This window comes from Mixia osmundae (assembly GCF_000708205.1).
Source record: "Mixia osmundae IAM 14324 unplaced genomic scaffold scaffold_8, whole genome shotgun sequence".
NCBI classification, from domain to species: Eukaryota; Fungi; Basidiomycota; class Mixiomycetes; order Mixiales; family Mixiaceae; genus Mixia; species Mixia osmundae.
In genome coordinates, this window is record NW_014575556.1 from 41,696 (window position 1) to 68,689 (window position 26,994).

The 26,994-nt window shown below is 54.0% G+C and overlaps 12 protein-coding genes across 12 annotated transcripts; 7 read left to right on the forward strand and 5 right to left on the reverse strand.

The window, feature by feature from the left end:
- Positions 1-307: 307 nt before the first annotated feature.
- Positions 308-1,643, reverse strand: L969DRAFT_95701 (uncharacterized protein; the record flags this gene model as incomplete). The annotated part of the gene is made up of 4 exons (XM_014710960.1): positions 308-775; positions 823-1,085; positions 1,139-1,271; positions 1,497-1,643. The coding sequence occupies 4 exons, from the start codon at positions 1,641-1,643 to the stop codon at positions 308-310; spliced, it is 1,011 nt and encodes a 336-aa protein (XP_014566446.1).
- A 132-nt stretch (positions 1,644-1,775) lies between these two features.
- L969DRAFT_89074 (uncharacterized protein) lies at positions 1,776-3,195 on the forward strand. The gene is made up of 4 exons (XM_014710961.1): positions 1,776-2,536; positions 2,583-2,671; positions 2,719-2,873; positions 2,918-3,195. Exons 1-4 carry the CDS (start codon positions 1,973-1,975, stop codon positions 3,037-3,039), a joined length of 930 nt encoding a protein of 309 aa, XP_014566447.1. The 5' UTR covers positions 1,776-1,972; the 3' UTR covers positions 3,040-3,195.
- On the reverse strand, positions 3,160-7,005 carry L969DRAFT_89076 (uncharacterized protein). Its single transcript, XM_014710962.1, has 3 exons — positions 5,304-7,005; positions 3,358-5,253; positions 3,160-3,311 (listed from the first exon to the last, which is right to left on the reverse strand). The coding sequence occupies exons 1-3, from the start codon at positions 6,667-6,669 to the stop codon at positions 3,211-3,213; spliced, it is 3,363 nt and encodes a 1,120-aa protein (XP_014566448.1). The 5' UTR covers positions 6,670-7,005; the 3' UTR covers positions 3,160-3,210.
- Positions 7,006-7,064: 59 nt separating this feature from the next.
- On the reverse strand, positions 7,065-7,694 carry L969DRAFT_64470 (uncharacterized protein). Its single transcript, XM_014710963.1, has 3 exons — positions 7,597-7,694; positions 7,381-7,536; positions 7,065-7,316 (listed from the first exon to the last, which is right to left on the reverse strand). Exons 1-3 carry the CDS (start codon positions 7,607-7,609, stop codon positions 7,225-7,227), a joined length of 261 nt encoding a protein of 86 aa, XP_014566449.1. The 5' UTR covers positions 7,610-7,694; the 3' UTR covers positions 7,065-7,224.
- A 356-nt stretch (positions 7,695-8,050) lies between these two features.
- On the forward strand, positions 8,051-9,002 carry L969DRAFT_551017 (uncharacterized protein). The gene is made up of 3 exons (XM_014710964.1): positions 8,051-8,251; positions 8,317-8,570; positions 8,871-9,002. The coding sequence occupies exons 1-3, from the start codon at positions 8,191-8,193 to the stop codon at positions 8,916-8,918; spliced, it is 363 nt and encodes a 120-aa protein (XP_014566450.1). The 5' UTR covers positions 8,051-8,190; the 3' UTR covers positions 8,919-9,002.
- Positions 8,844-11,477, forward strand: L969DRAFT_550825 (uncharacterized protein). The gene is made up of 2 exons (XM_014710965.1): positions 8,844-9,238; positions 9,290-11,477. The coding sequence occupies exons 1-2, from the start codon at positions 9,086-9,088 to the stop codon at positions 11,408-11,410; spliced, it is 2,274 nt and encodes a 757-aa protein (XP_014566451.1). The 5' UTR covers positions 8,844-9,085; the 3' UTR covers positions 11,411-11,477.
- On the reverse strand, positions 11,433-14,860 carry L969DRAFT_89080 (uncharacterized protein). Its single transcript, XM_014710966.1, has 3 exons — positions 14,565-14,860; positions 11,733-14,507; positions 11,433-11,685 (listed from the first exon to the last, which is right to left on the reverse strand). The coding sequence occupies exons 1-3, from the start codon at positions 14,809-14,811 to the stop codon at positions 11,468-11,470; spliced, it is 3,240 nt and encodes a 1,079-aa protein (XP_014566452.1). The 5' UTR covers positions 14,812-14,860; the 3' UTR covers positions 11,433-11,467.
- A 1,982-nt stretch (positions 14,861-16,842) lies between these two features.
- Positions 16,843-17,726, forward strand: L969DRAFT_551077 (uncharacterized protein). Its single transcript, XM_014710967.1, has 3 exons — positions 16,843-16,905; positions 16,958-17,476; positions 17,527-17,726. The coding sequence occupies exons 2-3, from the start codon at positions 17,050-17,052 to the stop codon at positions 17,562-17,564; spliced, it is 465 nt and encodes a 154-aa protein (XP_014566453.1). The 5' UTR covers positions 16,843-16,905; positions 16,958-17,049; the 3' UTR covers positions 17,565-17,726.
- On the forward strand, positions 17,653-20,069 carry L969DRAFT_51980 (uncharacterized protein; the record flags this gene model as incomplete). The annotated part of the gene is made up of 8 exons (XM_014710968.1): positions 17,653-17,782; positions 17,832-17,999; positions 18,045-18,077; positions 19,045-19,334; positions 19,394-19,495; positions 19,555-19,690; positions 19,745-19,909; positions 19,957-20,069. 8 exons carry the CDS (start codon positions 17,653-17,655, stop codon positions 20,067-20,069), a joined length of 1,137 nt encoding a protein of 378 aa, XP_014566454.1.
- Positions 20,070-20,230: 161 nt separating this feature from the next.
- Positions 20,231-21,308, reverse strand: L969DRAFT_95709 (uncharacterized protein; the record flags this gene model as incomplete). Its single annotated transcript, XM_014710969.1, has 5 exons — positions 20,231-20,469; positions 20,526-20,638; positions 20,687-20,794; positions 20,844-21,233; positions 21,289-21,308. 5 exons carry the CDS (start codon positions 21,306-21,308, stop codon positions 20,231-20,233), a joined length of 870 nt encoding a protein of 289 aa, XP_014566455.1.
- A 177-nt stretch (positions 21,309-21,485) lies between these two features.
- Positions 21,486-26,485, forward strand: L969DRAFT_95711 (glycoside hydrolase family 63 protein; the record flags this gene model as incomplete). The annotated part of the gene is made up of 15 exons (XM_014710970.1): positions 21,486-22,188; positions 22,235-22,802; positions 22,851-22,941; positions 22,997-23,609; positions 23,664-23,911; positions 23,965-24,170; positions 24,288-24,327; positions 24,367-24,656; positions 24,720-25,233; positions 25,290-25,478; positions 25,529-25,609; positions 25,658-25,775; positions 25,834-26,141; positions 26,195-26,302; positions 26,357-26,485. 15 exons carry the CDS (start codon positions 21,486-21,488, stop codon positions 26,483-26,485), a joined length of 4,206 nt encoding a protein of 1,401 aa, XP_014566456.1.
- A 95-nt stretch (positions 26,486-26,580) lies between these two features.
- Positions 26,581-26,984, forward strand: L969DRAFT_51548 (uncharacterized protein; the record flags this gene model as incomplete). Its single annotated transcript, XM_014710971.1, has 2 exons — positions 26,581-26,686; positions 26,794-26,984. The coding sequence occupies 2 exons, from the start codon at positions 26,581-26,583 to the stop codon at positions 26,982-26,984; spliced, it is 297 nt and encodes a 98-aa protein (XP_014566457.1).
- Between the last annotated feature and the right edge of the window lie 10 nt (positions 26,985-26,994).

Sequence of the window (26,994 nt, forward strand, 5' to 3'; positions counted from 1 at the left end):
GCACTCGGTCGCGTTTCCAACGTCAAGACACTAGTAGTCGGTACGCGATCATATTTGAAACTTTGCAGCGCACCACCTCGACTGCATGAGCCGCCCTGGACCTCATGCACAACCTGTTCCGCACAGGCCCTGTCCCCGGAAGGGCTGGTAGAATGGCAATGCCAAGATTAGCACGAGCTGTATAGGATCAGGACCTCGGTGGCTGTTCGAGCTTCCCATCGACTGCGAACGCATCTCGATCCGAGATTCAAACAGCATGCATGTCGCCGATTTTCGAGAATGAATGTCACGATACACAGACAATTGCTTACCAAGCAATGGGTCCGGATTTATTGACGTATGACCCCGTCTGCAAGTCACTTTCTTTGCCTTCCACGATAGCGCGCACAATGATTCTGGCGCCCTCGGCTGGATCGCCTGCATTGACATTGTGGTCATTCAGATTGGTAGCGTTGAAGCCAGGACAAACAGCGATGACTCTTCCTCCCGTGAGCCTACGGGAGTGGATGACGGTGACGCCGTTCATGGCAGTCTTGCTTGTGTTGTAGCCGATCAGATTGATGCTCGTGTTGGATGTACTGCCGAGAGATGCCAGACCAGAGCTGACGTTGACGACGCGAGGATAGCTAGCCTTTTGAAGCAGAGGCAGGCAAGCCTCCGTTAGCGCCGCTGCGCCAAAAACATTGACATTGTAAGTCTGCTGCATCATGTCGCGAACTGACATTGATCTGTCTTTCCCATCGATGGCAATGCCAGCATTGTTGCAGAGTACGTCCTTTGATCCGTAATCAGTCAAGTTTCACAAGAGTGAAGAGAGCCCACGAGCTGTCCGATATCCTTTGTTATCTGAGCGACAGCCTTGCCGATCGATTCGTCAGAGCCGACATCGAGCTCGATAGCTTGGACTTTGGCCTGAGGTTGACCCTCGTTGATCCTTGCTACGGCATCGTTGCCCTTCTTGATGTCCCGAGAGCCCAGAAGGACGGTCCAATTTGGCAAGCTGGACAGCTGCTTTGCCGCATACCAGCCCAGTCCTTGATTAGCGCCAGAGATCAATACTACTTGATGTGCCATAATCCTCCTCTCTGTTAGAATGATCGATGAGGTCGCTGGTTTCCGAATACACCGGGGATATTACTCTCTGCGTGCAAAGCTGCGAGTGACGTGGACTTGACTTCTGATGCTGTCGACCTTGTCAAACCGGTCTGCTCTGTGTATCGATGTGAGCAGTGTTTGAGGCCGACGTACAGCGATACAAATGAGGTCTCTGCCTTGCTTATGTAGCTCGCCAAATGGCCGCGTAAGACCGACTCAACCAACTTGTTTCCGTGTAATCGCCGTGAATCTGCGCGTCAGAATATATGGGTGCAAAATCTAGCTGGACTGATTAACGTCCGTGTGGCGCAGTAGTAGCGCGTCTCCCTCCGACCTCTGATAGGAGAAGGTTCAGGGGTGCAGATCCCCTCTCGGATAATTTTTGCTGGAGTGAGCGGTACTTCTGACTGCTCTACAGTCAAGCTAAAGGTCTTGCAGAGGCTTTTGAATTTCGTCTTGCGCAAAACGCGCGCGTTTTCGTGTTCATACGAATTATGAGAGCAATCTCTGCCGGCTTTACTTTTCATTCTAAAATCGTCCTTTCCCATTCTATTAACTGTAACGATGACGTGTCCGTTCGTATGGCTACTGATGTGTCAGCAATCAATGCTGGCAGTAAGTCGCGTGGTGACATTGTTCGTCATCGCCAAAATGAACCTCGGTCTGTATCCTCTGTTCCTCTTCCTCAGTCAAGGGATCTACTCTGCTCTCGTGACAGACTACGAAGGAGATGTGAGGACGGTACTCTATAAGCTCAGAGGTTCCGCGCGCACCCGATGACAAAGCCACCACTGATTATGATTAACACGCAGCCACGGCCAACTTCAAATGTACCGGTCCAGGTGCTACCACAATTGACGGTGACCTATCTACGATAATGGTCACACGAGACCGCTCTGCTGTCCGAATGAAGAATCTCCGCTCTCGTAACGCTTATGGATTCAAGCCTTTGCCTAACCCAGATGCCGTTGACAAGAAAGAAGGCACGGGCTATTATGGCTTTCATGTGACCAACAGCGCATTCGATCAAGGCATGTGGGATACTGCAGACTCGAAATGGAAAAGATGCTGCCGAGCTCAAGCGGCTTTCAACGTCTCTTTGGGCACGGCTTCAGACTATGTCAGCAGTCTCAGCACCGTCTCTGCTTGGATCGAATGCGGTGGTCCAGCCGCCAGCTCGCGAAGAGATTGCAGTCGCAAATTGACTAGGAATGGCACCTGTTCAGCTGCCTTTCACACAATTGCCGACATGCCAATCTCTGATATCGATGTGCCGAAGGTCCAAGTGTATCAATTCTATTTTCAAGCTTCGGGCCAGTGTCGCCTAGGTAGCTGGCGTACCGGAGGTGCCACCTGGATGAGTACTACAATGGGACCGATGACAACCACCCTCGTCACGGTTTCGCTGCCTTCGTCGCGAAGCATTGCCGAGCTCATTAACGTCAGTCATTATGCTCACTTAGTGAAACTTTCTGAGTTTCTTTCAGTTCGATGGCGGTCGCTTCTACGCTGCCGTCAAAGAGATCAATTATCCTGGCACTGAGCAAGTGACCATACGATTCGCAGTGACGCTCAAGTGAGCTCCTTTCTCTGTATCGGGCCATTCTGTGACTTGGCCTGCAGAGAATATGGCATGCTGCAAAACAATTGGTTGGCGGAAGAAGAGCCATGCTGCAATGCGATATCGTTCGCTTCCATCGTCGTTGGCGCCTATCATCGGTCTGCGAGCATCCTCTTGACCGGTGTGGCTAAGCCGATGTTCATTGCTTGCTTACCAAGTAAGCGCCGTCGCTCGGCTGTTGGCTCTGCTTATATCTAGTAGACAACCTCGTGCATGTCATTCGAGAGGGTAGCTGCAAGCTTCAGTACGATGGTGATGCCACTTTCGAGTGCATCGATGTCAAACGACGACTAGAGCTTATGAGTTCATCGGCGTCTCAATGATTGTAGCGTGTTTCAGCATATCAAGATCCATAAAGGGATGCATCGGATCATACGAAGACCTGCGCAGAGCTAATGGAGACTTGTCCTGAATGGGCAATTCGAAATCTCGAGTCTTAGCGCAACCAATGACATCCAATGCATGATGCATGTCCGCATTACAGAAAAGCAGCGCTAGTTGTTCGCGCCTGATCTTGCTGTGCCCGTCTGCTTCGGCTGCCCCTTCTTCTGTCTGTCGGTCTCGAAATCAGAAGCATTGAAAGCGTGTGGCGCGACTGCAAGATCGTCAGCAATGCCTAAAGGTATCGGCGAGATGCTCACCTTCAAGGAGCCACTCAATCTTGGGAATCTCGATGACGGAGCGAGCATACTCTTTCGAGGTCAAAACGAGTTCGTAGTAGCATATGACGCGTGTTGGCGGTTGAGCCTGGAATAGGCTCGACGATGGATGAATGTAGACAGTTTGCGAGGAGCCCGCCCTCACTGTCCGATAGGCATCGCCTGTTCGGCTAAGTCGAGCAGCGTGGTAGAAGTAGCCCGAGAGGAACGACTTCTGGATCGGCGTGATATCGTTGGGATCAGGGTTCGCTTCAGGTACAATCTCGATACGCTCGCAAAGTGCCGACAATTGGTCGCGTACATCTCGTGCTCGGTTGAGTGATTTCGGCTGGATGAAATTCTCATACGCCCAAGCAATCGAGAATGCGGCATTCGACCATTCCTCGAACACGTTAAGGTAAGTAAAATGATCGCCCCCTTTTCCCTTGACAAAGTTCTGCCTGGCTCGATCGGCTTCGAGCTTCTTCAGTTTGGGTCGATAGAAGATAGAAGATGATTCGCCGAGCATAGCAGCAATAGTTAATACCTCTTCCGTACATCGGTATTTTTCGCTCGCAATGATTGTCTTTGACATGAAAGGATCCATAGGCAGCTCTGCCATGCGTCTTCCGAGCTTGGTGAGCTCACCCCGATCGTTCAATGCGCCGAGAGCATAGAGAACTTCCAGTGCACGGATGAGCGTGTCGGCTGGCGGAGGGTCGATGAAGTCGAAACCGATTAGATCGTCAATCCCGAGTGACTTGAGCAGCAGCACGACGAGCGACAAGTTTGTACGTTGTATCTCGGGCACCGTGTCAGTGTCAAGCTCATTGTAGAAGGCGTGCTTCGTATATAGTCGGAAACATTTCCCAGGTCCCACTCGACCTGCTCTTCCTGCACGCTGCAACGCAGCCGCACGAGAGCAGGGCACGACTTGGAGCGAAGACATGCCCGTCTTGGGCTGGTAACTCAGTTGCTTGACGAAGCCGGGATCGATGACATAGGCGACGCCGTCGATGGTAATGCTCGTCTCTGCGATATTGGTAGCCAGAACGACCTTGCGTGCTCCTTCTGGCGTAGGCTCGAAGATCTTGGCTTGCATGTCAGTGGGCAGATTGGCGTAGATGGGACAGATCATAAGCTCCTTGATCGAGTCTTTGAGCGCTCTGGCAGTTTCTTCTAGATTCTCTTGCGCTGCTTCGATCTCATCCTGACCTGTCAGAAAGACAAGAATGTCGCCTTTCGGTTGACTCGTATGGATCTGGAAGATTGTCGTGACTGCGGCGTGCAAATAGTTGGCTTCCGGCTGAGGAGTGTAGAGCAGATCGACAGGATACATTCGTCCAGGAATCTTAAAGATCGGCGCGCCGTCAAAGTACTCTTTGAACTTTTCAGCGTTAAGCGATGCAGAGGAGATGAGAACGCGAAAGTCTGGCCTAAAGCGCGCGATGTCTTTGACGAGAGCCAGAAGGATATCAGTCGACAGCGTGCGCTCGTGGGCTTCGTCGATGATCATGGCGGAATAGCCATCCAGATCGGGCTCTGTAAGAAATTCTCGCAACAGCATGCCGTCGGTCATGTATTTGATCACTGTCTTATCGCTCGTGCAGTCTTCGAATCTGATGCTGTAGCCGACTTGATCGCCCAGTCGACATCCGACTTCTTCTGCTACTCGAGCAGCGACACTCATCGCGGCGACTCGACGGGGTTGCGTACATCCGACCTTCTTACCGCCTTTCGTGTAGCCTGCTTCGTGAAGGAATTGAGGTAGCTGGGTTGTCTTACCCGAGCCGGTCTCGCCTTCGATAACGAGCACTTGATATTTCTCTATCGCTTCCAGTAATTGTTCTCGCCAAGCGTACACGGGAAGCGACTTGCGAACTTGGTCAATGGACATTGCTGCATTGACAAAGTCAGCTAGCCGCCTTTAGGGCGGCGGAGCAATTTACCTCGCTTCTCGGCCTCTGCGATCTTTGCTTGTAGCTCAACGTCTTCCGGTTTGAGATCGCCGCCCGCTTTGTTCTCCTGGTCGAGCACCCAGGCAATCTTGACAGAATCATCAAAGACGTAATCGTAATCGTCTTCTGGAGCAGCTTTCGCAGCGCGATCCTTTGCACCGGCTACGAGGATAGCATTGTTGGTCTGCTGCTCTTCAAAGCGATCGAGATCGGTGACGAACTGTTCTTGATCCCTTGCGCGTTTGTTGTCTTCGTATCGTTTGTAAAGCAGGTCTGATTTTCGTTTGGTGTCCATCTTGCCCTTCTCGTCTATGTAGTCCGTTGGCATGACATAGCCGTCCGTACCGTCATCGATTCGCTCGCGTTCTTCTGCCAGACGGAGGATCTCTTTCTTCTTCTCGAGTTCGCGCATCTCTCGCTTCGACAAGCGCTGACCGCGCATATCGCGCTCAAAGTCGGCAATCTCTAGCCTGAGCAAGTCGAGCTGCTGAGCTTGTCGTTTGATAAGATATTCTTGCCGTGAACGATCTCTCAAGCTGGGCATCGCGGCAGTACGGGCCTCTTGATCGTCTGCGAGCGAGCGACGCGCTTTTGCCTCTGTCGAGAGTTTGTCCTCTATGATCTTTGCGTGACGTTCGATCTGGCGTTCCTTATCTCGCTGACGCATCCTCCTCGCAAACTCATCGCGATCTTTCTGGTCTGCCATTCTGTCGAGCTCTGCTCGTTCGGCAGGATCGAGGGAGTCTAGACCCTCCTCATCACTTGCTCGTGAGCGAGGACTGCTGTCTCTCGGTCTCTCGGAAGCAAGAGTGGATAGAGCAGCGTAGGCTTCATCTGCCTTGCGTCGTTTGGCTGCGCGTTCTTCTTCATCAGACTCCCAATCGTCGGAACGGCCTGTCCTGGCTCTGAGGTCTTCCCTCGCCAATCGCTTTCTCTCCCGTCTCTCCTCCTTCGTTTCAGTCCCTTCGACCTTGGCAGACTGTGCGGGACTATTGTCATCGTCCAGGAGAAGTGAGAAACGCTGGGACTGCAGAGCGACTGCATCCCTTGCTTTCCTGTCTCTGTCAGATTTGACGGCCTGACTGCTCGTCGTCGTGAGCGTATGAGCAGGTCTTGGACCTACTTCCTTCTTGATCCTGTCGTAGAGTGTCGCAACGAAGCTCTCCTTGCCTTCCAGACCGGCGGAAGAGAGTAGGGCGACAAGCTGACCGAGTCCGTTGCCTTTCTTGTCCTTTTGAGCGATGCTTGCGGTCGAAGAGACGACGAATTCGATCATGGTCGCATCGGAGAGCGAGAAGAGAGTCAGCAGCTGATCGCTGACCCACTGTCGCAGCTGTGCAGACACCTGCGGCGCCATGTCTGCGCAGAGTGATCGTAGGCCGAAGTCGAGTCGCGAAGGATTTGGTGACCGATGAAGCTTGAAGACTGTTCCTCAGCTGGTGCGCAAGCGGTCATACATCTCAGCTCAGATAGCTCTTCGACGAACACTGTGCTGTCATGCTACAACGAACACGAACCCGCACAAGCTCCTAGTGTCTCTGGCTCGGATCGTTTGTCTCAGGGCCCAAGGACGCTAGGATCCGCGTCCAGCATGCAGGCGCTTCAAGTCCACCTCTCGTGGCTACCCACTAGCAAACCGAGTCGAAATATAACGTACCAGCCTGCATGAAATTGCTTTGAAAGCTGTTTTGACTCATCGTTCACTGCGCGTCACACGGCTCTATCTCCAGCAGCTCGGACGCTCCACCTTTGCTCGGCCCTCATGCGGCGACGCCACGGTCTCGAGACGCCACATGGTCTCTGGCTCTGCTTTCTGGGCGAATAGCGGAGAATGCAGGCGCAGAGCATGCATAGATAGACGTGAGCAAAACGAGTGACAACATTGAGACGGACACTGATGGCTTCCCACAGCTTACTTGATCTTGTTTGAGACGGGCTTCTTGTTGACACGGGACTGATAGAGCGCAAACAGGACAAAGCATAGCGCAATCACGACAATGTTGGCTACTCCTCCTCCTCGCATCAGCAATGGTCATGTGCACCAGGCAATCAGGACAGGCAAACGTACACATGATGAAACCGACGAGACCGCCTGCTGCTGCTATGAGGCTATTGATGAGACTGAGTACTGCGCCGACAGCATCCTCGACGAGTGAGATGAGCGTCTTGAAGATGTTCGCTACAAGGCTGAACACGCTGTGCACGAGATCTGCGATTGAGCCCACTGTCGTTTCTCACTCCACTCAGGTTGCGGTCAATGAGTATGCGAGGGGCAGAGACTGACCTACTGCTGACATTGTGCAGCGAGTATATCAGTCTAGCTGGGACAGTGTGCGATGACGACAGGGTCGAGCGCGGAGAAGTCACGTGCCTGAATTCATGTGAGAGCATCCGCAGAAAAAAAGAGGAGTCAGCTCGACAGGCAGCGAGACCGCTTGACTGTAGACTGCTTCGTTGTCAGACTGCTCCGTCGATTCCCGTCTTGATCGATCTCCTGCTGGTTCCTGACCTCCTGAGATCATCAAGCTCGCCGTTGTGAGGGCGAGTCAGGGCAGAGGAGAGGCAGAGAGTGATGCGAGCGGATAGCCAGTCTGTCATGGAGACCGACGAGGAAGAGGCTAGTCAGATCAGTCGGCAGAACACACCGGGTACAGCGTTCAGTGGAGAGGTCTCAGAGGAGGTAGACTCGCCCTTGACGACCGGCAACGACGAGGGAGCACGCACGAGCGGGAGGAGGCAGAGAAAGCCGTCGAGCAAGATCAGAGCGACGCTCGAACCCTTGCAAGAGTCTGAGCACCACCCTCGCAAGTCTATCAAGGGCGGAAGGAAGTTCCCGCCACGGTCAAAGTCGAACCTCGCCAAATCCGAAGAGGCCGTCATGCCAGAAAGAGAGGCTCAGGCACCTCAAGATGAAGACAACCGTCTCTACTGTATCTGCTGTGAGTCTTCGGTACCATCAGGCTAGTGATCGAACAGCGCTGACCCGTCGCTCGATCCGGTCTAGTGGGCACAGATGACAAGACGCCCATGATCCAATGCGAGGGCTGCGACAACTGGTACCACTTCAGATGCCTCGAACTCACCGAAGAAGAGGCAAAGTCGATCCAGGTCTTCTACTGTGAGATGTGCGAGGAAGCCGACATCGGTCACACCCAAAGTACGTCCCCTCTCCCATCTCCGCTGTCTCCCTCTTTCCCACCCACCAGTGCGACACGCAACACCAACAAACCGCTACCAGCTACAGCAACGGCTACAGTGGTACGTCGGTGTACTGTCGCAGGTATACTAGCATGGCACTCGGGCACTTTGTATAGCCCCTTGATGGGTTCATACAATCTCGTTCTTCTTGCTTTCAATTGCGTGCTCGCTCGTGCTGCCCATGAGGCTCTCTCCCTCGCACCGTCCCAAGGCGGCGTCAGGCGAGCTCGACCGCATGGATCCCTATCACCGGCAAGCTAGGCCCACCATGCTGCCGCCAAAGACGCCATCCCGGCCTCATTTCCCACGTCTTCACACAAAACCACGAGGAATCGAGCTGACGCTTTCCTTGGCCTGCAGAGAGATCCATCAAGGGCAGACTCGGAGGAGGCTCGAATGTGGCAGTAAAGAAGCGAGCATCCAGCAGCAAGCAGCGCGCAGCTTCTGACGATTCCGGTCCGCGTTACAAAGACGACGACGAGGATGAAGAGCCTGCTGCCGATCATGTGCATTCTGATGCCTCATCCGAGTACGATCCAGAGCTCAACAGACGCATCTCGAGCGCAAAGAGAGCCATGGCCACCCAGGGCAAGAAACGCAAGTCGAAAAGACCCGAAGGCGTCAGCGATGACGAGCTGTCCGAGTCCAACGAAAGTGATGAGGAATACGAAGAAGGCGAGTCCAATCGCTCGCCGCACAAGCGAACAAAGAGTACATCGAGTGCACCGGTACGCGCTCCTTTGAAGAGGCACAGGATACATACTCATCGCTTTGCAAAGGTGTCTGCTTCGAAAGAACGCGTCAGGGAACGTACGAAAACGACACCCAAGCAAACGGCTCGACAGGTCTCTTCTTCCAAAGCTCGACCGAGTTCATCGACCATGGAGACTGCTAAAGCGCTAGAGGCTGCCAATGCCAAGCGAGAAGCATGTACGAATCAGTTTGCGTCGGTCTTTGATCCCATCTTTGATAGACCTCCTCCCGGTCTTGAGATCTCAAAGCCAAAGAAGAAGGAAGCCTGCCCTCGTGCTCGTAACTTTGCCAGTCACGTCGAGAAGGAACTCATGAAATCTTACGGCGATACAGACCCGAGAGGGTTCCCTGTGCCCGGGCAAAAGTACATTGATCGATTCAGAACGCTCTATTCGAATCTCAGATCGAATGCCGACCTGAAAACTCGGATCGCTCGCTCTGATATTGACGCCAATGCTCTCGTCAACATCACAGATCACGACTTACAATCTGCCGAATTGCGCGCCATGGCAGAAAGCGTGAGAGCTCAGAGCATGAAAGGCAGCGTCAAGCAGCGCATGGAGCTGCCTTCGGCCAAGATCACCCACAAAGGTATGGAAGCGATCGAAGGGAGCTCAGATGCCTTCGTCGCCGCTGAAAAGGCCAACAAGCGCGCGATGGACGATCAATCCGAGTTGCAAAAGCCTGCCCTGTCAAAGAGCATATCCGGACCTGAATCTCCTGGCGATCTCAGAATTTCTCAATCGCCCCTTGCACGCTCTCAATTCACTCCTGCGATGGATTCGCCAATGAAAGACGATGAAGATGGTACCGGTCAAGCCATGCCATCACCTCAGCTCAATCGAACGCCATCGAGCAGCAAGGCTAATTTTGACCTCAACTCGCTTTGGGGCAACGTCCGGCCAAAAGCTGCTAACTCGCCTGAGATCGGTCCTGACGGCCTCAAGCCCGAGAGCGGTACGCCCGAAGGCAGTCCACCTCCAGATGATGCTGCGCCTCAATTTGATCCTTTCGACTTTTCTGCGGATCGTACTGCCGAAGTTGACTTTCAACTCGATGACCACAGGCCAGAGCCACCTTCGCCTTCGGTGAAGATTCCTGCCGCTCGTACTGTTGGTGCAAAGGACGCGCCAAAAGTATGGTCAGGCGATATCATCACAGTCGAAGACGGCGGATTCCCCGCTAGCGCGTCACAAGTCGCAGGCCGGAATATTGGAAGTTCACCAGAAACGTGGAAGCAGCTCATGTCTTCTACACTTCACGTCGCTGGTCGGATCGAGACCAAGAAGGCTACAGACTACCTCGTGCAAAATGTCTTTGCGCCCAGTCGGGAGCTTTTTGTTATTGCTTTTGATCCCATCTTAAGCGGCCCATCAACAGCATACCCAGAAAGGCCGGTGGCAGAGAAAACCCTGCGCTATCACGCACATCTGATCAAGCACTTCGGAAGCAAGAAGAAACCGCGCGTAGGCGTCATCTCACCACCCAAGAAATCTGCCAGCAACGTCAAAGACTTTTATCTTGTCCCGTTACTTGCCACAGATCCTCTGCCTGAATATGTAGAGCTTCTGGAAAGACAGAATTTGGGCGAGAGACGTGAGCGCGATCTCTTCCTGGGCGTCTTCGTCGTCTCGAGAGGTCAATTTGCCACCGTCGAGGAAGCGAGGCCGATAGCAGAGGCAACCGCACCGGCTGTGTCCGTTGTGCCTGCATCACGTCCCGGTCCCGTGGCTTCACAGTCCGCTGCTGATCAGGCCATGGCCTTGATCGCGCAATTGGCACCCCAGACGGCATCGCATGGTCTGCCGAGTCCCGCGCCAGTTCCGCCTCAAGCGCGCTCAGCTGGCGATATCGCTAACCTAGACCAATCCGCACTCGAAAGTCTGCTGAACGATCCCTCGACCCTGCAAAGCTTGCTAGCGGTTGATAGCAGTCTGAAAGCAAGCTTCATGGCAAACCCTAATCTACCGGCTGCGTTGACGACCAACACGGCAACGACACGCACTGTAGCCAACGCGCCAGGCTTGATTCAAGAGATGCAGAGCAACGCACGTCCTGCTCAGCCATACATACATCCAAGTCGGGCGCAGGCCATCCTCAATCATGGCCAGCCGTATCCGGGTCCACCGAATTACGGACGAAGATGATGCCATTTTGTTGACTGAAATAGTAGTGTAGTAATATGCAATGAAGTGACTATAGCATTAGGCTTGACTGACATGAGCTCCAGAGAGCTTCCTCGTGAGATCGGCTGCAAAGTCTGCTGAACGCGTCGTGCTGCTCACTTTACGTCGAGGATCAGATAATCTGGGCATGTTCGGCGCCGCGCTCGAGCCGACAGTACGCATAAGCGGCGTTGCATGACCGCTGTCATTGTGAGGATATCGTGTTGATAGGAATATGCCGAGCTCTTGCCATCCGCCTGCGATACATCTGAGCATAGTCCAGAAGAGCGGAGAGCCCGCTCACCTCCAACTCTGACCATGACGACCTCATCACGGAGAATACGGCAGAAGTACAGCCGTCGATCTTCGCCAAAGTGATATCGGCCAGTTTGTGTCGTCTTCTCAGAAGCATTGTCGACGACTCGACGGACATTGACCTTTGTTTCTAATTTATTCAAAATTTTACCGACTTCTTGATCGATGGCAGATTCGTCCGCTACGTATGGACGATGCTCGACCGGTATCCTGGGCCGCTCTTGCGGTTTAGGTGAAGCGACTGCAACAGGAATACGTGTCGGAGTAAAAGTACGCCGTGGGATGCCGCTCGCGCGTTTCAGCTGCACCGAAGGAGATTGCGCAGCGGTTTGCTCGGGCTGCGGCTCTATCTCCGGCGGGATATCTACCGCGGCGATTGCTGGCGTGTCGTTGCGGGGTGCGTTGACAAGCAGCATAGCTTCCCTTAATGCACTTTCAAGCCGCTGCAGCTGATAAGGTACTCTAATATCTTGCGCAATGGGCTCAGAGGCCTTGCGCACTCCCTCGAGGCGTCTCTCGGCAGCAGATCGCTTCTCTGACTTGTCGGTCGACGCATGCCCATTTCCATTGCTTATACCTGATTGGGTCGTAGGTGTTGAGGGTTGAGAACCATCTGGATCAGCAGTATCGAGATAATCGCCAATGTCGACATCACACTGTTCAGTAAGCTGGCCAAAGATTGCGAGTAAATCCAATCGTTCTATGTTAGATGTAAGCTTCGCGTCAACGTCCTGCAATATTTCCGTTAGCGAAGACAGATCATCATGTTTGTCCGCCTCCAGAAGCAGCATATGCATGTCTGATCGCAAAGACCGATGCGTCTGTTGGGCTTCATGAGCCGAGCTTCGAGCTGGGAGCTCATCGGAGGCTTTCGTGGCAATGAGACCAGGCAAGTCGATAGCTCGCATAGAGTTGAGAAGCCGGTCAAGCCGCTGGGCGAGCACAGCACTAGCCTGTTGTCGATTCAGCTCGGCCAGCGCAGCCTCGAGACGTGCGGTGGTCTCGTTGACAGCCTCTCTTGCTGCGCTGTCTCGATCGGCAAGGGCTGTTCCGATATCGTCCGTCGGTGGTATCGCGAGATCGTTCCACCCACTATCCTGGGAGACAGGCAGGAATAGTCTCGATGGATACGCTTGAGCAACTAGCGGCAAATCTTCATGAGCAGATTGCTTGAGCTGTTGCACCGAGACAAGCAGGTCGGCCTTGACCTCGTCTGATGGGTCACTGACGGCCGAGATTCTATGGGCGAGCCGTTCTCCTTTCTCTCGATATTGACGCACGTACTCAGTCTGAGCTCGTACGCTCTCGCAGGTATTGCGAGTAGCTGCAAGATGATCCCTATGAGTATTGAGCCTATCGAGCGTGCGGTGGTGATGCGCATGAAAGGCGACAGAGCTGGTCTCGAGGCGCAGGTCGGCCACATTGGGCAAAGCAGCGATTGCGAGAGGAGCTCTGGTGAGCTTTGAGGCGCCTGCCAAGGGTGCGTTGATCTCATGTGTCAAAGCTATACCAGTCTGCTCGTTGATCTTGAGTAACAAGCTGTGCAAGCCCAGGACCCTCTGCCACTGAGCGCTTGCGGCAGACAAAGCCAGCGCACGCGCGTTATGGTCTTTGACCAGCATTTGCGCTCGATCTCTTGTCGTTAAGCTGTTCTGAAGCGCTTGACTAAGTTCGTAGCGACCCTGACTATTCGTATTTGCTTGTATCAGATCGCTTCGACGTTGCTGACCTACGAGTACGACACCATCGACGGTCTTGAGAATGACATGAAGCTGTCTTACGAGAAATTTGCAGTCTGACAACGGCTCTGCAAACGCTGAAGCATTCGCCAGGCATCGGGGGTCATCCAGAGCAGGCAGGTGCTGCGATGTCTGCTCAAGCTGCGCAATGGCTGCGACCAATTTGGCATCGGCACCCAGAAGATCCGACTGTGCTTGCAAAGCAGCCTCGGCGAGGGTCAGACAGTGCCTGTAGCGTTTGACAAGCGCAAGCAGTGCGTCTACCGAATCATTGATGGCTACGTGCTGCTGAACGAGATATGCGGTCACAGCAGCGTTGTGACGAGGGAGCTCGACGAGCAGATGATGCTGAGGTAGCGGCAGACTCTGTATGGCTTGCTGGCTCAAGTGGACCTGGGTGGCAAAGTCGAGGGCAATCTGCTCAAAGTGACCCGCACGAGCAAGTGTCGGAGTGCCTTCTATCTCGGCCCGTATCTGATCTTGCGCATCTATAACATGCGATGCTAGCGTGCGCAGATCGTTGTCGACTCGCCGCGCAAGAAAGCGCTGGTTAAGCAGACCGGTCAAGCTGGGCGCGAGGCCAGTGATTTTCGCCTGCACATCCTCTTCATGCAAGTCTTGTGTATCGAGAAATTCATCAGGAAGAGGTTCCAGAGAGGCATCAATGAGAGTGTCGAGTGCTGCGCCGGAAGCGGGGATCTGCTTCGTCTGTAATGTGGTGAGTCGCGTGCTGATAGATGCCAAGTTGGCCGGCAAAGTCGCATCGTCGGCCATTGGCTGATCGGCAGTGGGTGGGATCCATCTTGCCTTTGTTAGAAAAGCGGGTAGTGTCGTACTGACAAAGTCACCGAGCTCTTGCTTTGATTGTACGAGTGCATGCTCCCACTTGAGACGCGCATCGACCAGCTCGAGCAATTGTAGTCGATGTCTGAGTAACGCGAGCACTCTGTCCAGCCCGACGAGCGTCATGAGAGCCACTTCGACAATGTCTGCATCTTGCGACGACTTGACTCGTCTCGACGTAGCTGCTCGAAGCACTTGTCAGCACTCATCTACGCCTCCTTTCTGCTGCAATGGCTTACTCTTTGCAAGCTCTCTGAGTTTGGTCAGATCACCTTGATCAATCTCACTGATCTCTGCTTCTGCATCTTCATACTGCTGCCAGTACTCCTGCAGCTGAGATTCGCTGACGGTGTGCAGACTGGGAGGCAGAGGCTGCCAAGGCTCCAATATTGGCCAGCTTTGTATTTCTGCTGCGAGTTCCTCGATCCGCTGACGATGCGAGCTGAAGGCAGCATACGAGCTGCTGCCGCTCAAGTCGCTTTCCATGTCAGCTTTGGCACTCGTCAGCGTTGCTGCGCGGGGTAGGCTCCTCTTCGTTTCGGCGCGTCGACTCGTCCTCGGATTGCGTCACCATGTCATCCTCGAGCACGCCTTCTGATTGATGCCTGATCTCATCCCTATCCCATCTGCTGACACGCACATTCATAAGACTGGCTCTGGGAGACCGGATCCCCGAAAGCTTTGCTCGTCTGTGAAGTCTTGCGAAATACGCCTCTTGGCACTGGGTGCATTCTGCTGAGCATGATGTCAGATCAGTCTCCCCAAGCAACATTGACTGGCCCTCCGCAGTACTGTTCATCAGTATCAACGAAGCTTTTGGGCTCATATGCCCAAGGTGTCGGTCAAAGCTCACAAGGCTCAGACCATAACATCTCAGTCCAGGACAAGCCGGCAAGACATGATCGCAGAAGAGATCATAAGGTCTACATCAGCGAGGGCGAACATCTGGAACGACAGCTCAAGCAACGGCACATTCAGATGATCTCCATCGGCGGTGTCATCGGTACTGGTCTCTTTCTCGCTACCGGCTCGGCTTTGAGTGAAGGAGGACCTGTGGGCCTCTTTCTGGGTTATGCTGTCATGGGCAGCGTCACGCTCGCCGTCATGTGCTGCTTGGGCGAGATGGTGTCAGCCTTGCCACTACCTGGCGGTCACATCTCTCTCGCCAAGCGTTTTGCCGATCCTGCGCTCAGTATCTGCATGGGCTACAGTCCGCGTCTGATTCTGTTTTGCCAGTCAGTTGCTGACGCTTTCCTCTCACAGGCTACTGGTAAGCTCAGCAATGCATGTGAGCGTAAAGATAGCTGACAGGCACGACAAAGGTACAATTGGACCATTGTGCTTCCTGCAGAACTCGCCGCTTCAGCCGTGCTGTTTTCTTACTGGATACCACCAGAGCATATCAGCCCCGCAGTCTGGATCACAATCGGCCTCGTCGTCGTTGCCAGTATTAATCTGGGCGGCGCAGGTATCTTTGGCGAAGCAGAGTTCCTTTTTTCGACCATTAAGATCCTGACGATCATCAGTCTGATCTTCCTGGGCATCATCATCAACGCTGGCGGCATACCCGGACAGAAGCAGATCGGTTTCCGCTATTGGAGCGATCCCGGCGCGTTCGTGCAGTACGAGGGCATCGCTGGCTCGCTCGGACGCTTCCTTGGCTTCTGGTCTGTCCTCATCCAAGCTGCATTCTCGTACGTCGGCACAGAGATCGTGGCGCTNGCTGCTGGTGAAGCCAAGAATCCCCGCCGCTCGATCCCCAAAGCCATCAAGCGAGTGTACGTTCGGATTCTGCTGTTCTATCTGCTCGGCACNTTCATCATTGGCATCCTCGTACCNTCNAATGAGCCAGATCTCAAGCTTGGCTCAACAGCAGCAAAGTCGCCCTTTGTCATCGCCATCAAGCACGCAGGCATTACAGGCTTGCCTTCGATCATCAATGCCGCCCTCGTCACTGCAGCTTGGTCGGCNGCCAGCTCAGACATGTACACAAGCAGCAGAGCGCTCTATGCGCTCGCTATCGCCGGCAATGCTCCTCGTATCTTTGCACGAACGAACAGCTGGGGANTGCCCTGGGTCTCAATGATCGTGTCTATTGCGTTTGCTTTTCTCGCTTACATGTCTGCCGGCTCGACGTCTGCCGGTACCGTCTTTGGCTATTTTGCCAACATGACCTCTGTCGCTGGCTTGCTCACNTGGTTCGGTATCTTCGTGACGTTCATACAATGGGAGAAAGGAACGCGAGCGACGGGCGTGGATCGCAAGAGCCTCACNTTCACGGCTCCGTTGATGCCTTACCTGGCATACTATGGCGCCANNATGACCTCGCTCATTCTCATCACGAACGGCTTCAAAGTGTAGGTCACATTTGTTCTCATAAATATCCTTCTTAGTAGCTTGTGAGACGGCAGGTTCATCCATGTCGATGGCCATTTCGATGATGCAACTTTCATCACAAGCTACTTCCCGCTCGTCATGTTTGTCGTGCTTTACGTGGGCTACAAGTTCATGTACAAGACGACCTGGATCGCGCCCGCCGATATGGACTTTATCTCCAACTCGCGCGACTGTCCTCTCGAGGTATGTCTTGCGTCACTGCAGGCTCACATTAGCTGACTCATTACAATGTCAGGACGAGGTCCCGCCCCGCAACTTTGCAGAGAGGGTGTGGAACTGGATTGCGTGAAAGTCAATCCCCGCTACGCGACAGCAGAAGCGTTCTCGATGCCAGCACTTTGCTTGTCAAGGCGCAGGAAACTAGCGGCATCCCTGTGCTGTGCCTGCGGCATTCTGTCCCTTGTCGGCTTGACGACCGACGCGTGCAAAGGTCACGTCGTGGCGGCTTTCACAGACGCCTTGATCGCCAAATGCATGACCTTTGCCCCTGTTTGCTCCACACAAACAGCAGAGACAGATCTGAGCTCGACACATCGCGACCCAGCCAATTCACAGCTCACTACACGCCATGCACGCAATCGCGCCTGCAATGTCTTGCGCCAATCCGCTCCGTGCAATCAGATGGGCATTAGTGCTGAGGCTTGGCTTGGCTCTGGCTGTACTTGCTGGTCCTACCTTGCCAGGCAGACGCACTCAATGCGTAGATTTCCAGAACTGCCTTGCCTCGTGCGTTTCGCCAGATGGAATCGCACAAGCAAGTGACTGGAGCTGGGAGACCGCATCAGCTGACCTGCTAGGAAATAGACTGTTGCAGGATTAAGTCGAGAGATGTTGCTACTTAGGTACAGTGAGAAAGCTCTGCGGAAGAAGTTTTCCTGCGTAAGGATAGCCCATCAGCGCCTGCGCCGCTAACAAGCTAAGTAGCTCAAAATGGAGCCAAACGTAAAGTCGGAGGAGCCCGTCTGCATAGTCGATAGCGCAGTCTCGAACCCAGAAGAGCGCCAATATCGTATGAACGCGATGTGGCCAATGATGTTCAAGGACAGTGGCACATTCGCGCGTACGTTCCGCAGTTCTGATCGGGGGATCCGCTCAAAGATTGCCGACAGCTGCCATCCAGAACTGCTGCCGCGCCGAACGACATTTCACCGTCGATCTTGATGCCATGACCGGAGAATGGGCTGCGGGTGATCAGCAAGTCCAATTGCGCTGTCCCAAGCCTGGACTTACCTTGGAACTGCGCGACCAATGTTACGCCCTGTTTGGAGACACACAATGTAGGATCGTAATCTTGCTATGGTCACTTGCTGATGCAGCAACAGACCTGCACACATGCGAGCTGATCATTCATACTTGTGCGTGGGAATTAACGCCGTTTGTGCACGGCGTCTGTGGGTGGCGGGACGATGGCGGAAGTAGTACCCAATGACCTTTTCTGTGACGCAAAAGATATCCTTGTAGTGACAAGGTCTGCAGTACATGTGGGTGTAGGTTCAGACATCTTGCGAGTCTTCTTTTATAGCGGCTCTATGAAGAGCTTGGCTTGAAATCACGTGCTTCTTCGACGACGGTGTCGGGCATGATGGTACACAATAGTCGTCAAGACAGGGCGTGGCACACTTCCACGATCTTCGACGCCTGCATGATACGCTTCTTGGATCAACGTGGACTCACGTTCGCCTCCTTGATGGCTGCGAATGTGTTTATCGCTGACACTGAAGCAGACGTGCGTCAATGCAATGCAGGCGCAGCTACTTGCAAACAGAGGTTCTTTGAGCGCGTGCCGAGCAGAAGCTGCGAGTGGCGTGAAAACTTCAGATTGGCTCGACATAGCGCTACTGTGGTGACGTGACTGCCTCTGGTTGGACGAGTCCACTGCGCTACGCTACACCACCGATGCCGCGATCGAGGACATTGACTCGACGGATCATCGTGAGCATCAGACGGAAGACTGCTATTCGTTACAGGAATTGGGAGAAAAGGTCCGAAGAGATGATCTCTCCTGAGGAAAGATCTGCAGGACAAGTGGGACGAGTCAGGGTCGACGTCGTACGTCCGTCGCGTGAATCTTTTGGTTGGCACCTGAAATTCCGACGGTGTCTATACATTTGAGCGCTGCCTAAAGCTCTGACTGGTCCTCAACGGGTATGCCCTTCATCAATGCTCCATGTCGGTCGCTCGGAACAGTTTCTGATTGGATCGAGCACTTTCACCGTCGCTGTGCTTGTAGCCACATCATACCGGTTTAACCGAGCCCGACCGACGATCAACAGCGTCTTGTGTGCCCATAGTCTGTCATCGGCTCTTGAAGTTTGCGAGCAGCGCCCGGCGTCGAGGCATCATGTCCGGCCATGACCGCCGATACACGTGCCCCTCCCCTCCCTCCCTCAAACACGTCTCAGCAGTATGACAGATCCACTTGCAGAACGATTGCCCACATGGTCAATCAGTTCCTGTCCCATCGAACATTCGAGGCTATGAAGCGCATGACCGCTTTTGATTGCCTAGCCTATCCGGCATTTCTACTGATGCTCGTGTTCCTCTCGCTGGTTCATGCTGGTCCTATCGAACCCGCTACTCGGAATCGCTGCGTCGGCTTTGAGCAATGCAGGGTGACCTGTCTCTCGCCCGACGGCATCGTATACGCAAGTTGCCTCGACAACCATTGCAGAAGTTAGCTCATCTATCTGCATTCAAGACATCGGCACAGGCGGAGAAGGAGTTGATCTTGATTCGCTATACAGCGAGAAATGCCAAAAAACTTTTCACCTGTGTAGGTTCGACGCTTCTATGCTTCTCATCTGGATTCTGGAGATCTTATGTCGTGTGAAGCTCAAGCAGGAGGCTGCCATCTTATCTGGGCCACTCGTTTGCAAAGTCGACAACGAAGAGTCCAGTCCTTCGGAACGCAAGTATCGCATGGAGGGCATATGGACAATGCCGTTCAATGATACTGGCCCATTCGCACGTACGTCAAACCTGTGCAGACCAAGCAAAGCGCTCCGCTGACACGGGTCAGCAGCCACGCTAGAGGCTTGTTGCACAGTGGAACGGCACTTTTTGGTCGACCTGAATGTCATCAGCGGCCAGTGGGCCTTAGCAAGCGGAACCGCTCGCTTCCGCTGTCCTAGAGGTGGGCTCGTCGAAGATTTTGATCATTGCCGTCTCAGCTTCGGCAACGCTCCTTGTAAGTCTTATCGATCGCAAGCCAACAGTCGGCTTACACGATGACAGACGTGCAGACGTGCGACATCGAGATAGGGTCATGCTTGCAACAGTTTCATTCGTATCATAATGGCAAATGCTTCTGGCGAGGCGAAATGTCTCCCGATACCTATGTAGAATGAAAGCTGGCTGAGTGACGGCTCATGCTATTGCACCTCATAGCAGACATGATCTGCCACAAAGTGTGTGATAGCATGGTGTCTGAGCTGACATGACGTTGACCTGTATGGTACTGCCTCGGAATTGGGGCCGGGGCACGCTGGATCGTGGTAAGATAGTCTCGCTAGAGATCCAGATCGTCGTCCGAGCCGCCCTGCGGCCTGCAGTTTCGTATTCTCGATCTACCCGAATTGATTCTGCCGCCTTCCTGATGCGCATCATCATCGTCAGAATCGTCGTGAGCATCCACGAAATCGCCCAATTTGGCTTCGTCGTCATCCTTGCCATCGGGCTTCCGTCGCCCGATATCTACTTTGAGGGCTAGATCCAGTGCTCCAGACTGTAGGAGTAGCTTTTCGACATCTGACATATACAGCATCAGTATCAAGTGCAAGTGCAAGGGCAGCCGGTGCAATCACCCTCTAGTGTCGTTTGAACGCCTTTGAGACCGATAGAAGGTCCCAGCCCGACGAGAGGCTGCCTTGTGAGCTCACCCCCTCGGTAGATGATCATTGTAGGTATGTTCTTGTCACTGCGGACAGGCAGTCAGCTCGATATGAACCGATTGCAGGCGACGTACGGGTAGTTGGGTATACACATATCGCCAATGATGCTAACGAATTTGGTGGCAGGATAGAGCACAGAAAGCCGTGCAAGATGTGCGCCCAACATGCGCGACTCTGCCACACTGTCGACTCACTCGTCAGACGAGCAAAGCGAAGGCATGCATGACTTGCGAGTCTTTGTAGAGAAAGCAAACGACGGGCGTAAATTTGAGCGTATCAGGCTCATCCGACCCGTCCTCGGCTTCGCTCGCCTGGCCATCGAGCCGCTCTGTGCTAGCTTGCGTCACCTCTCGGGAGTAGTCTGCTTTCTGTATCGGATAGATCCGTCCAAAGCGATTCTGTCGGGCCTCTCGCGCTCGCAGCTCGTTGAGTCGCGACGCCTTGTAAGACTCTAGCACCGAATTGGGCAGCTCGAGGTCGTCTAGTTCGTCGTCCGACAGTGTACGTTCAGCGTCGAGCGGGTCATCGAGGCTCGAAGGGAGCAATGGAGGCGAGTCTGGCTCGACAGGTTTTGGCGGTAAGATGCCGTGTTTGCGCAGGGCATCGTTGAACTCTGTATCACTGCAACGATGTCATAGCTTGAGTACTACACGCCAGACAGGCTTGGGGCACCTACTCTGATGTTCGCAAGGCCATGGAGGCGCAGGAAGCAGGACAGCTTGCAGTCACAAACAGGCGCGACACGACGTGCCTCGACTGCTTCGACGCTACCGCCAGACCCTCTCTAAGGCGAGCCAGATCGCCGTCATCAGCCTTTGTCGGCTTTTGAGGCTACTCTGGAGCCTGCACGAGCTGTAGCGGCCGCCGCGAGTCATGCGGCTACTCTTCACCCTCCTTGCTGCAACAGTTGCTTCAGTGACATGTCAGACCGACAAGGGGCAGCAGCTGCAATATGACGAAGCTGGACAGCTCGCAGTCAATCAGTCACTCTTCTGGGGAACATGGCGGCCGAATCTATACCTGGGCATGCGAGCAAGGGTGCCAGATTCGCTCATGTTCGGCTTGATCTGGTACGGCGTGCACGACTATGCAAGTCATGCCAAAGCGCGGCACTCCTGCGAGCAGGACGACGGGTTGGCTGCTTACGACTGGCTCAGACATGACGGGCGCACATCGGGAGCACAGATCATCAGTGACCCATTGAATAATATCAACCTGAGGACATCCTTTCTCAAGGTCCCGGGAGGACAGCATGGCGGCTCCTGGGCTCTCAAGATCAACGGACGAGCTATCGATCCTATGCAGCCTGCACGGATAGCTTTGACGCCATACTTTGGTATAGAAGGCTCGGGGAGCTTCGAGTTGGAATCTAAAGAGGCTGAGGATGGCATACTCTCGCCTGTTGTCCTCAATGGTCAGACCGGAGACTTGGGCTCCTTTAGCATACGAATAGAAGACGGTAAGAGTACTGTCAGCGTACCCGTCAGCTCATACCAGGACGAGTTCGGCGACAGACTGTCGCGGTACGCGTACATCAGTCGCGCAGTCGGTAAAGGCCAGATCTGGCGGGCGAAAGGTATGCTACTCTTCTTGGCCTTTACGCGCAGCTGAGCGTGGTACAGATGTAATCATGAGCGATGCAGCGCAGTATGGGAATGCGCTCGTCGAAAAGTATGGTCAGGACAATCCACCCGAGCCTGCGCAAGTCTTGACGCTTTCCAATGACGCGCGAGACGGTGCCAATCTCTGGGCATTCCAGCGAATGCTCGAGGCACCTTTCACCACGTACATCTATTTCGATGCAGACGATGTGCCCCAGAAGCTCACCAGCCAAGCACTCGAGGCAGGTCTCGAAGCATCCAAGCAAGCTTTTGACGATCGGTTCGAGCGTACTTTTGCATTGACGAGCAAAGGCTATGTTGGCGAGCATGTCATGCTCGCAAAGTCACTTCTGTCAAACCTCATTGGCGGGATTGGCTACTTCCACGGCAACTCTGTCGTTGATCGGTCGCGAGATTTCGGCGATGATCTCGAGGACGAGGGAGGCGTGCCCGTACAGCCCAAGCCGGAGCTGACGGAAGAGCGAACTTTGTTCACTGCTACCCCGAGTCGCTCCTTCTTCCCCCGTGGCTTCTACTGGGATGAAGGCTTTCATCTCTCGCTCATCGGCGCCTGGGACAACGACATGAGGTCCGCTGCTTCCCTACTAGACGATGCACCGCGCTGATGTATGTGCAGTCTTGACATACTGCGATCGTGGGTAGATTTGATCGATGAGAACGGGTGGGTTGGTCGCGAGCAAATTTTGGGCGACGAAGCGCGAAGCAAGGTCGGTTTGCGCCTTCGCTGAGGATCAAAGTCCTCATTCAAGAGATGATCGACAGGTACCGAGCGAGTTCATAACCCAATATCCAACTTATGCCAATCCTCCGACATTGACGATCGCGGTGACTGACTACATAGCCCGGCTCCGTGCTCGAGGGATCGATGTTACCAATGCCGACTTTGACGATCGACTGAAAGGCGCGATGCCGCCCGTCATGGCTGCTACGGGATCGACCGAAGAGCTCTCGAACAGACTACTGAGCGATACATCGCTTGCCAAAGCGTTCTTGCTTTCGATCTACCCGAAGCTTAAGCTGCATTACGAGTGGTTCAGGCGAACGCAAAGGGGCGAGATCAGAGAATGGGATCGCGATGCTTCGCACAAGACAGAGGGATACAGATGGCGTGGTCGTACAGCTGATCATGTCCTGACGAGCGGCTTGGACGATTACCCTCGAGCAAGACCGCCGCATACTGGCGAGTTGCATCTCGACCTGATCAGCTGGGTTGGTTTCTTCAGCAGGACGATGAGCGAAATTGCAGCTTTCATTGGCGAAGAAGAAGACAAGGCAGATTATGATGAAGCCTATGCTGCCATCGTTCAGAACATCGATGATCTGCACTGGAATGAAGACGAGCAAATGTACTGTGACCTCAGCGTCAACGAAGAAGGTCGGCCGGAACGATGCTGCGCAAAGTGAGCATCTGGGCTGATCTTGCGAGCAGACGAGTCTGTCTTTGTTTGCCACAAAGGCTACATTTCGCTCTTCCCCTTCATGCTAGGGCTCATGGCACCCGACTCGCCTCATCTCGGCAGCGTGCTCGATCTCCTTCGTGATCCCGAGCATCTCTGGTCCGACTATGGCATCCGCAGTCTGTCCAAATCGGATCCCTACTTCGGCAAGGGCGATGGGTATTGGACCGGCCCCATTTGGATTCAGTTCCAAGCCATGATCCTTAAAGCTCTTCATCAGGTCTGTCTGGTCACTTGATAGCTTCGTACGCATCTACTCATATCGCAGCGTAGAAATACGCAAGATACCCAGGACCGCATCAGCAGCAAGCACAGCAAATTTACAGCGAACTCAGAAACAATGTCGTCAATAACGTCAAGAAGGAATACGATAGAACGCAATACTCTTGGGAGCAGTACAACGCTCTGACGGGCCAAGGACAGCGCAGTCATCCTTTCTGCGGCTGGACCTCTATGGTCACGCTCATCATGGCGGAAATGTATTGATGCATTCGGTGACAAACGCGCCCACGTCGCCCACGAGGAGGAGAAGAGGGGAGAGATCTGATTAAATTGACATGTCGCGTGCGCTCCTTGGCGTTCTTATCTTCCTGTAGCGTGGTTCCTCAACTGGACAAGAGCTTGGCCAACAGCTCGGTATGCTCGACCTAGTTTGATCTTGTGAAGCGCTACCAGCTAGACATCATGCAAGAGGGCGGTATCCTCCCCTCTAATGCGCCCCTGCACAGGCCCCCTAGCGCAGAGAGCCCGGGCGAGAAGTTTAGCGAGGAAGGGAAGAGGCAGGAGCTGCAGATCAAGGAGCAAGATCTCGATGCGAGCTCGTACATGACCGAAGAAGGCGACGATACAGATGAGCCCCACAAGTACTCCTTGGCGTCGCTCTACATTCGTTTCCGGGCCCTTGTCCATCTCGTGCTGGTGGCGGTTCTCCTCGGCTGGTGGATCTCAGGACTTGTACTGCCTCGGTACGTTGCCTGCCGCTTGCATTTGCCAGCCTCGTGCAGAAGATGACGCGGCTCATCGCTCAGGACAAGACACTACTGGATCATTACGACCGTCTGGGCGTGGTTCTTCATCCTCCTCATCTGCTTTCAATGGGTACCCACATCGATCTTCTCCGACCCGATTGAGCGGTCTTGGAATGCCACAGTCTCGCGTGGCTTCTGGTCACTGAGTTACATGACAAGGCTCAGCATAGGCGTCGTCGGTCTGCTTGCGCTCGTCCTGGGTTCCGCATTCGGTGTGCAGTCGGCCGACTCCTCGTATGGGCACAGAGCTCAGGGACTCTTCGGTCTCATTGTCTTCATGAGCGCTCTCTATCTGACAAGCCGGTCGCGCAAGCACATCCAAGCCGACACCGTCATCGTCGCGCTCGCATTCCAGCAGATCATCGCGCTTTTTGTGCTCAAAACCGGTGCTGGGCAAAGCTTCTTCAAATGGATCAGTACTGCTGCCCGCGACCTGCTGATGCAAGGCTATGCCGGCGCCGCATTTTTCTGGAGCGAAGCCTTTCTGAGCAACAATTTCTTCTTCGTCAATACTGTACGCACCCTGCTCAGCTGTCACTGGCCAAGCTCATCGTGTAATATGCTGTACAGCTGTCCGTGATTGTCTTCTTCGTGGCACTCGTCACGCTGCTGCTGCACTATGGCATCTTGTCCTGGATTCTAGTCAGATTCGCATGGTTCTTCTTCAAAACTTTGCGAATTTCTGGCGCCGAGGCGATTGCTGCGACAGCATGCCCTTTTATCGGCCAGGGAGAAAGCGCTATTCTGTGTAGACAATTTGTGGGTTGATTACTTGCAGCATTCGTCAATCTGACACATGGTCCTTCCAGGTCAGATCGATGACTTCTTCAGAGATTCATCTCGTCATGACGTCCGGCTTCTCAACGATCGCGGGCTCTACTTTTCTTGCTGTACGCTTCTCGTTCATACCATGCGCATACGCTGAAGTCTCACATCAGTACGTCTCATTGGGCGTGGATCCCACCATCTTGATTACTTCTTCGGTCATGTCGATCCCTGCTGCTATCGCAGTCTCGAAAATGCGCTGGCCCGAACGCGGTCATCCGCTCACAGCTGGTGCGTACTGGAGCAAGTCAGCCAAAAATGAGCTGATCGGCTTCATCCGTATGCACAGGCAAAGTGCACATCCCACCCGATCCCGATCGCGCAGAGTCCGGTCTTGTTGCGCTCTCGAACGGAGCAATCTTCGGAGTGAAAGTCGCCAGTAGTATCTTCGCCAACGTTCTTGTCGTCGTCTCGCTGCTCGCACTCGTCAATGGCCTGCTCGCATGGATCTTCCAATTCTTCTCGGTGCAGGGTCTTACGCTGCAATTCATTCTCGGATACATCCTTTGGCCGGTAGTGTGGCTGATGGGCGTCCCCAAGCAAGACATTGTCGCAATTTCTCAGCTCATCGGTCTGAAGGTCATCAGCAACGAATTCGTAAGCAGCGGCAGTATTCCCGTGTGTGTCGACGCTGATTATTTGCCGCCTAGGTCGCGTACACCGATCTCCAGCCATTGCGAGCCACGCTGTCTACTCGCGGACTGATCATCGTACAGTATGCCCTCTGCGGCTTTGGCAACGTCGCCTCGCTAGGCATTGTAAGTTCAGGCCTCATCTGTGGGTTATGGCTACTTAGTTCGTCCGTGCTGCAGCAACTGGGCGTTTTGTCAGCTCTTGCACCCAATCAGAAGCGTCGCATCATTCGATGCGGCGTATCTGCTCTAATCTGTGGCATCTTTACGACCCTAATGACGGCAACAACCGCCGGCATGCTCTCTTAGCCGCGCTCGACTGTACATGTTGTCGATATATCAGCCGATTGTACGGTCACAATGCAAGTGCGAATGTCCTACGCCAGCTCGCTCGCTCGCCCATTATGTCGACATCGAACGGCACGCCTCACTTTTGCATCTTATTCGCTACGCCGGATCATGCCTTCGCGAGCCGGTCGCACAATGGATTCGTAGGCTTCTCGACCCCAGGTCTATCTCGAAAGCAACTTTCCCACGTCACCTATTTCGCTACGTAGCTCGCAGGAGCTGAGGGTTCTGTGCGCCAACGACACTTGCCACCGTGTACGATCGGATAGAGCTGTTGCATACAGGTGCCCGTTACCGCAGCACACGCGTGCAGAACTGTCCCTACGTCAGACCTGCTCGACCGCGCGAAGCGAAAGGTTTGCTCACAGTCGCGCCCCCCAAATGCCGCAACGCACGAGTCTCGGTGCTCGAGAAGCCCTGGTCGGGGACATCGGAGGTAGATCTGCTGTCCTGCCAGTGACCACACACCG

Coding starts and splice junctions, on each gene's coding strand:
- L969DRAFT_551017 (XM_014710964.1), top strand. CDS start 8,191: ATGCCAGAAAGAGAGGCTCAGGCACCTCAAGATGAAGACAACCGTCTC. Junction 8,252..8,316: donor CCGTCTCTACTGTATCTGCT/GTGAGTCTTCGG, acceptor GATCCGGTCTAG/TGGGCACAGATGACAAGACG. Junction 8,571..8,870: donor CTACAGCAACGGCTACAGTG/GTACGTCGGTGT, acceptor CTTGGCCTGCAG/AGAGATCCATCAAGGGCAGA.
- L969DRAFT_550825 (XM_014710965.1), top strand. CDS start 9,086: ATGGCCACCCAGGGCAAGAAACGCAAGTCGAAAAGACCCGAAGGCGTC. Junction 9,239..9,289: donor AGAGTACATCGAGTGCACCG/GTACGCGCTCCT, acceptor CGCTTTGCAAAG/GTGTCTGCTTCGAAAGAACG.
- L969DRAFT_89076 (XM_014710962.1), bottom strand. CDS start 6,669: ATGGCGCCGCAGGTGTCTGCACAGCTGCGACAGTGGGTCAGCGATCAG. Junction 5,254..5,303: donor CGCAGAGGCCGAGAAGCGAG/GTAAATTGCTCC, acceptor TTGTCAATGCAG/CAATGTCCATTGACCAAGTT. Junction 3,312..3,357: donor GATTGAGTGGCTCCTTGAAG/GTGAGCATCTCG, acceptor ACGATCTTGCAG/TCGCGCCACACGCTTTCAAT.
- L969DRAFT_551077 (XM_014710967.1), top strand. CDS start 17,050: ATGCCAGCACTTTGCTTGTCAAGGCGCAGGAAACTAGCGGCATCCCTG. Junction 17,477..17,526: donor CGCCAGATGGAATCGCACAA/GCAAGTGACTGG, acceptor GCTAGGAAATAG/ACTGTTGCAGGATTAAGTCG.
- L969DRAFT_64470 (XM_014710963.1), bottom strand. Junction 7,317..7,380: donor TCTCGTCGGTTTCATCATGT/GTACGTTTGCCT, acceptor GAGGAGGAGTAG/CCAACATTGTCGTGATTGCG.
- L969DRAFT_89080 (XM_014710966.1), bottom strand. CDS start 14,811: ATGGAAAGCGACTTGAGCGGCAGCAGCTCGTATGCTGCCTTCAGCTCG. Junction 14,508..14,564: donor ACTCAGAGAGCTTGCAAAGA/GTAAGCCATTGC, acceptor TGCTTCGAGCAG/CTACGTCGAGACGAGTCAAG. Junction 11,686..11,732: donor CGTCATGGTCAGAGTTGGAG/GTGAGCGGGCTC, acceptor GATGTATCGCAG/GCGGATGGCAAGAGCTCGGC.
- L969DRAFT_89074 (XM_014710961.1), top strand. CDS start 1,973: ATGGTCACACGAGACCGCTCTGCTGTCCGAATGAAGAATCTCCGCTCT. Junction 2,537..2,582: donor GCATTGCCGAGCTCATTAAC/GTCAGTCATTAT, acceptor AGTTTCTTTCAG/TTCGATGGCGGTCGCTTCTA. Junction 2,874..2,917: donor GTTCATTGCTTGCTTACCAA/GTAAGCGCCGTC, acceptor TATATCTAGTAG/ACAACCTCGTGCATGTCATT.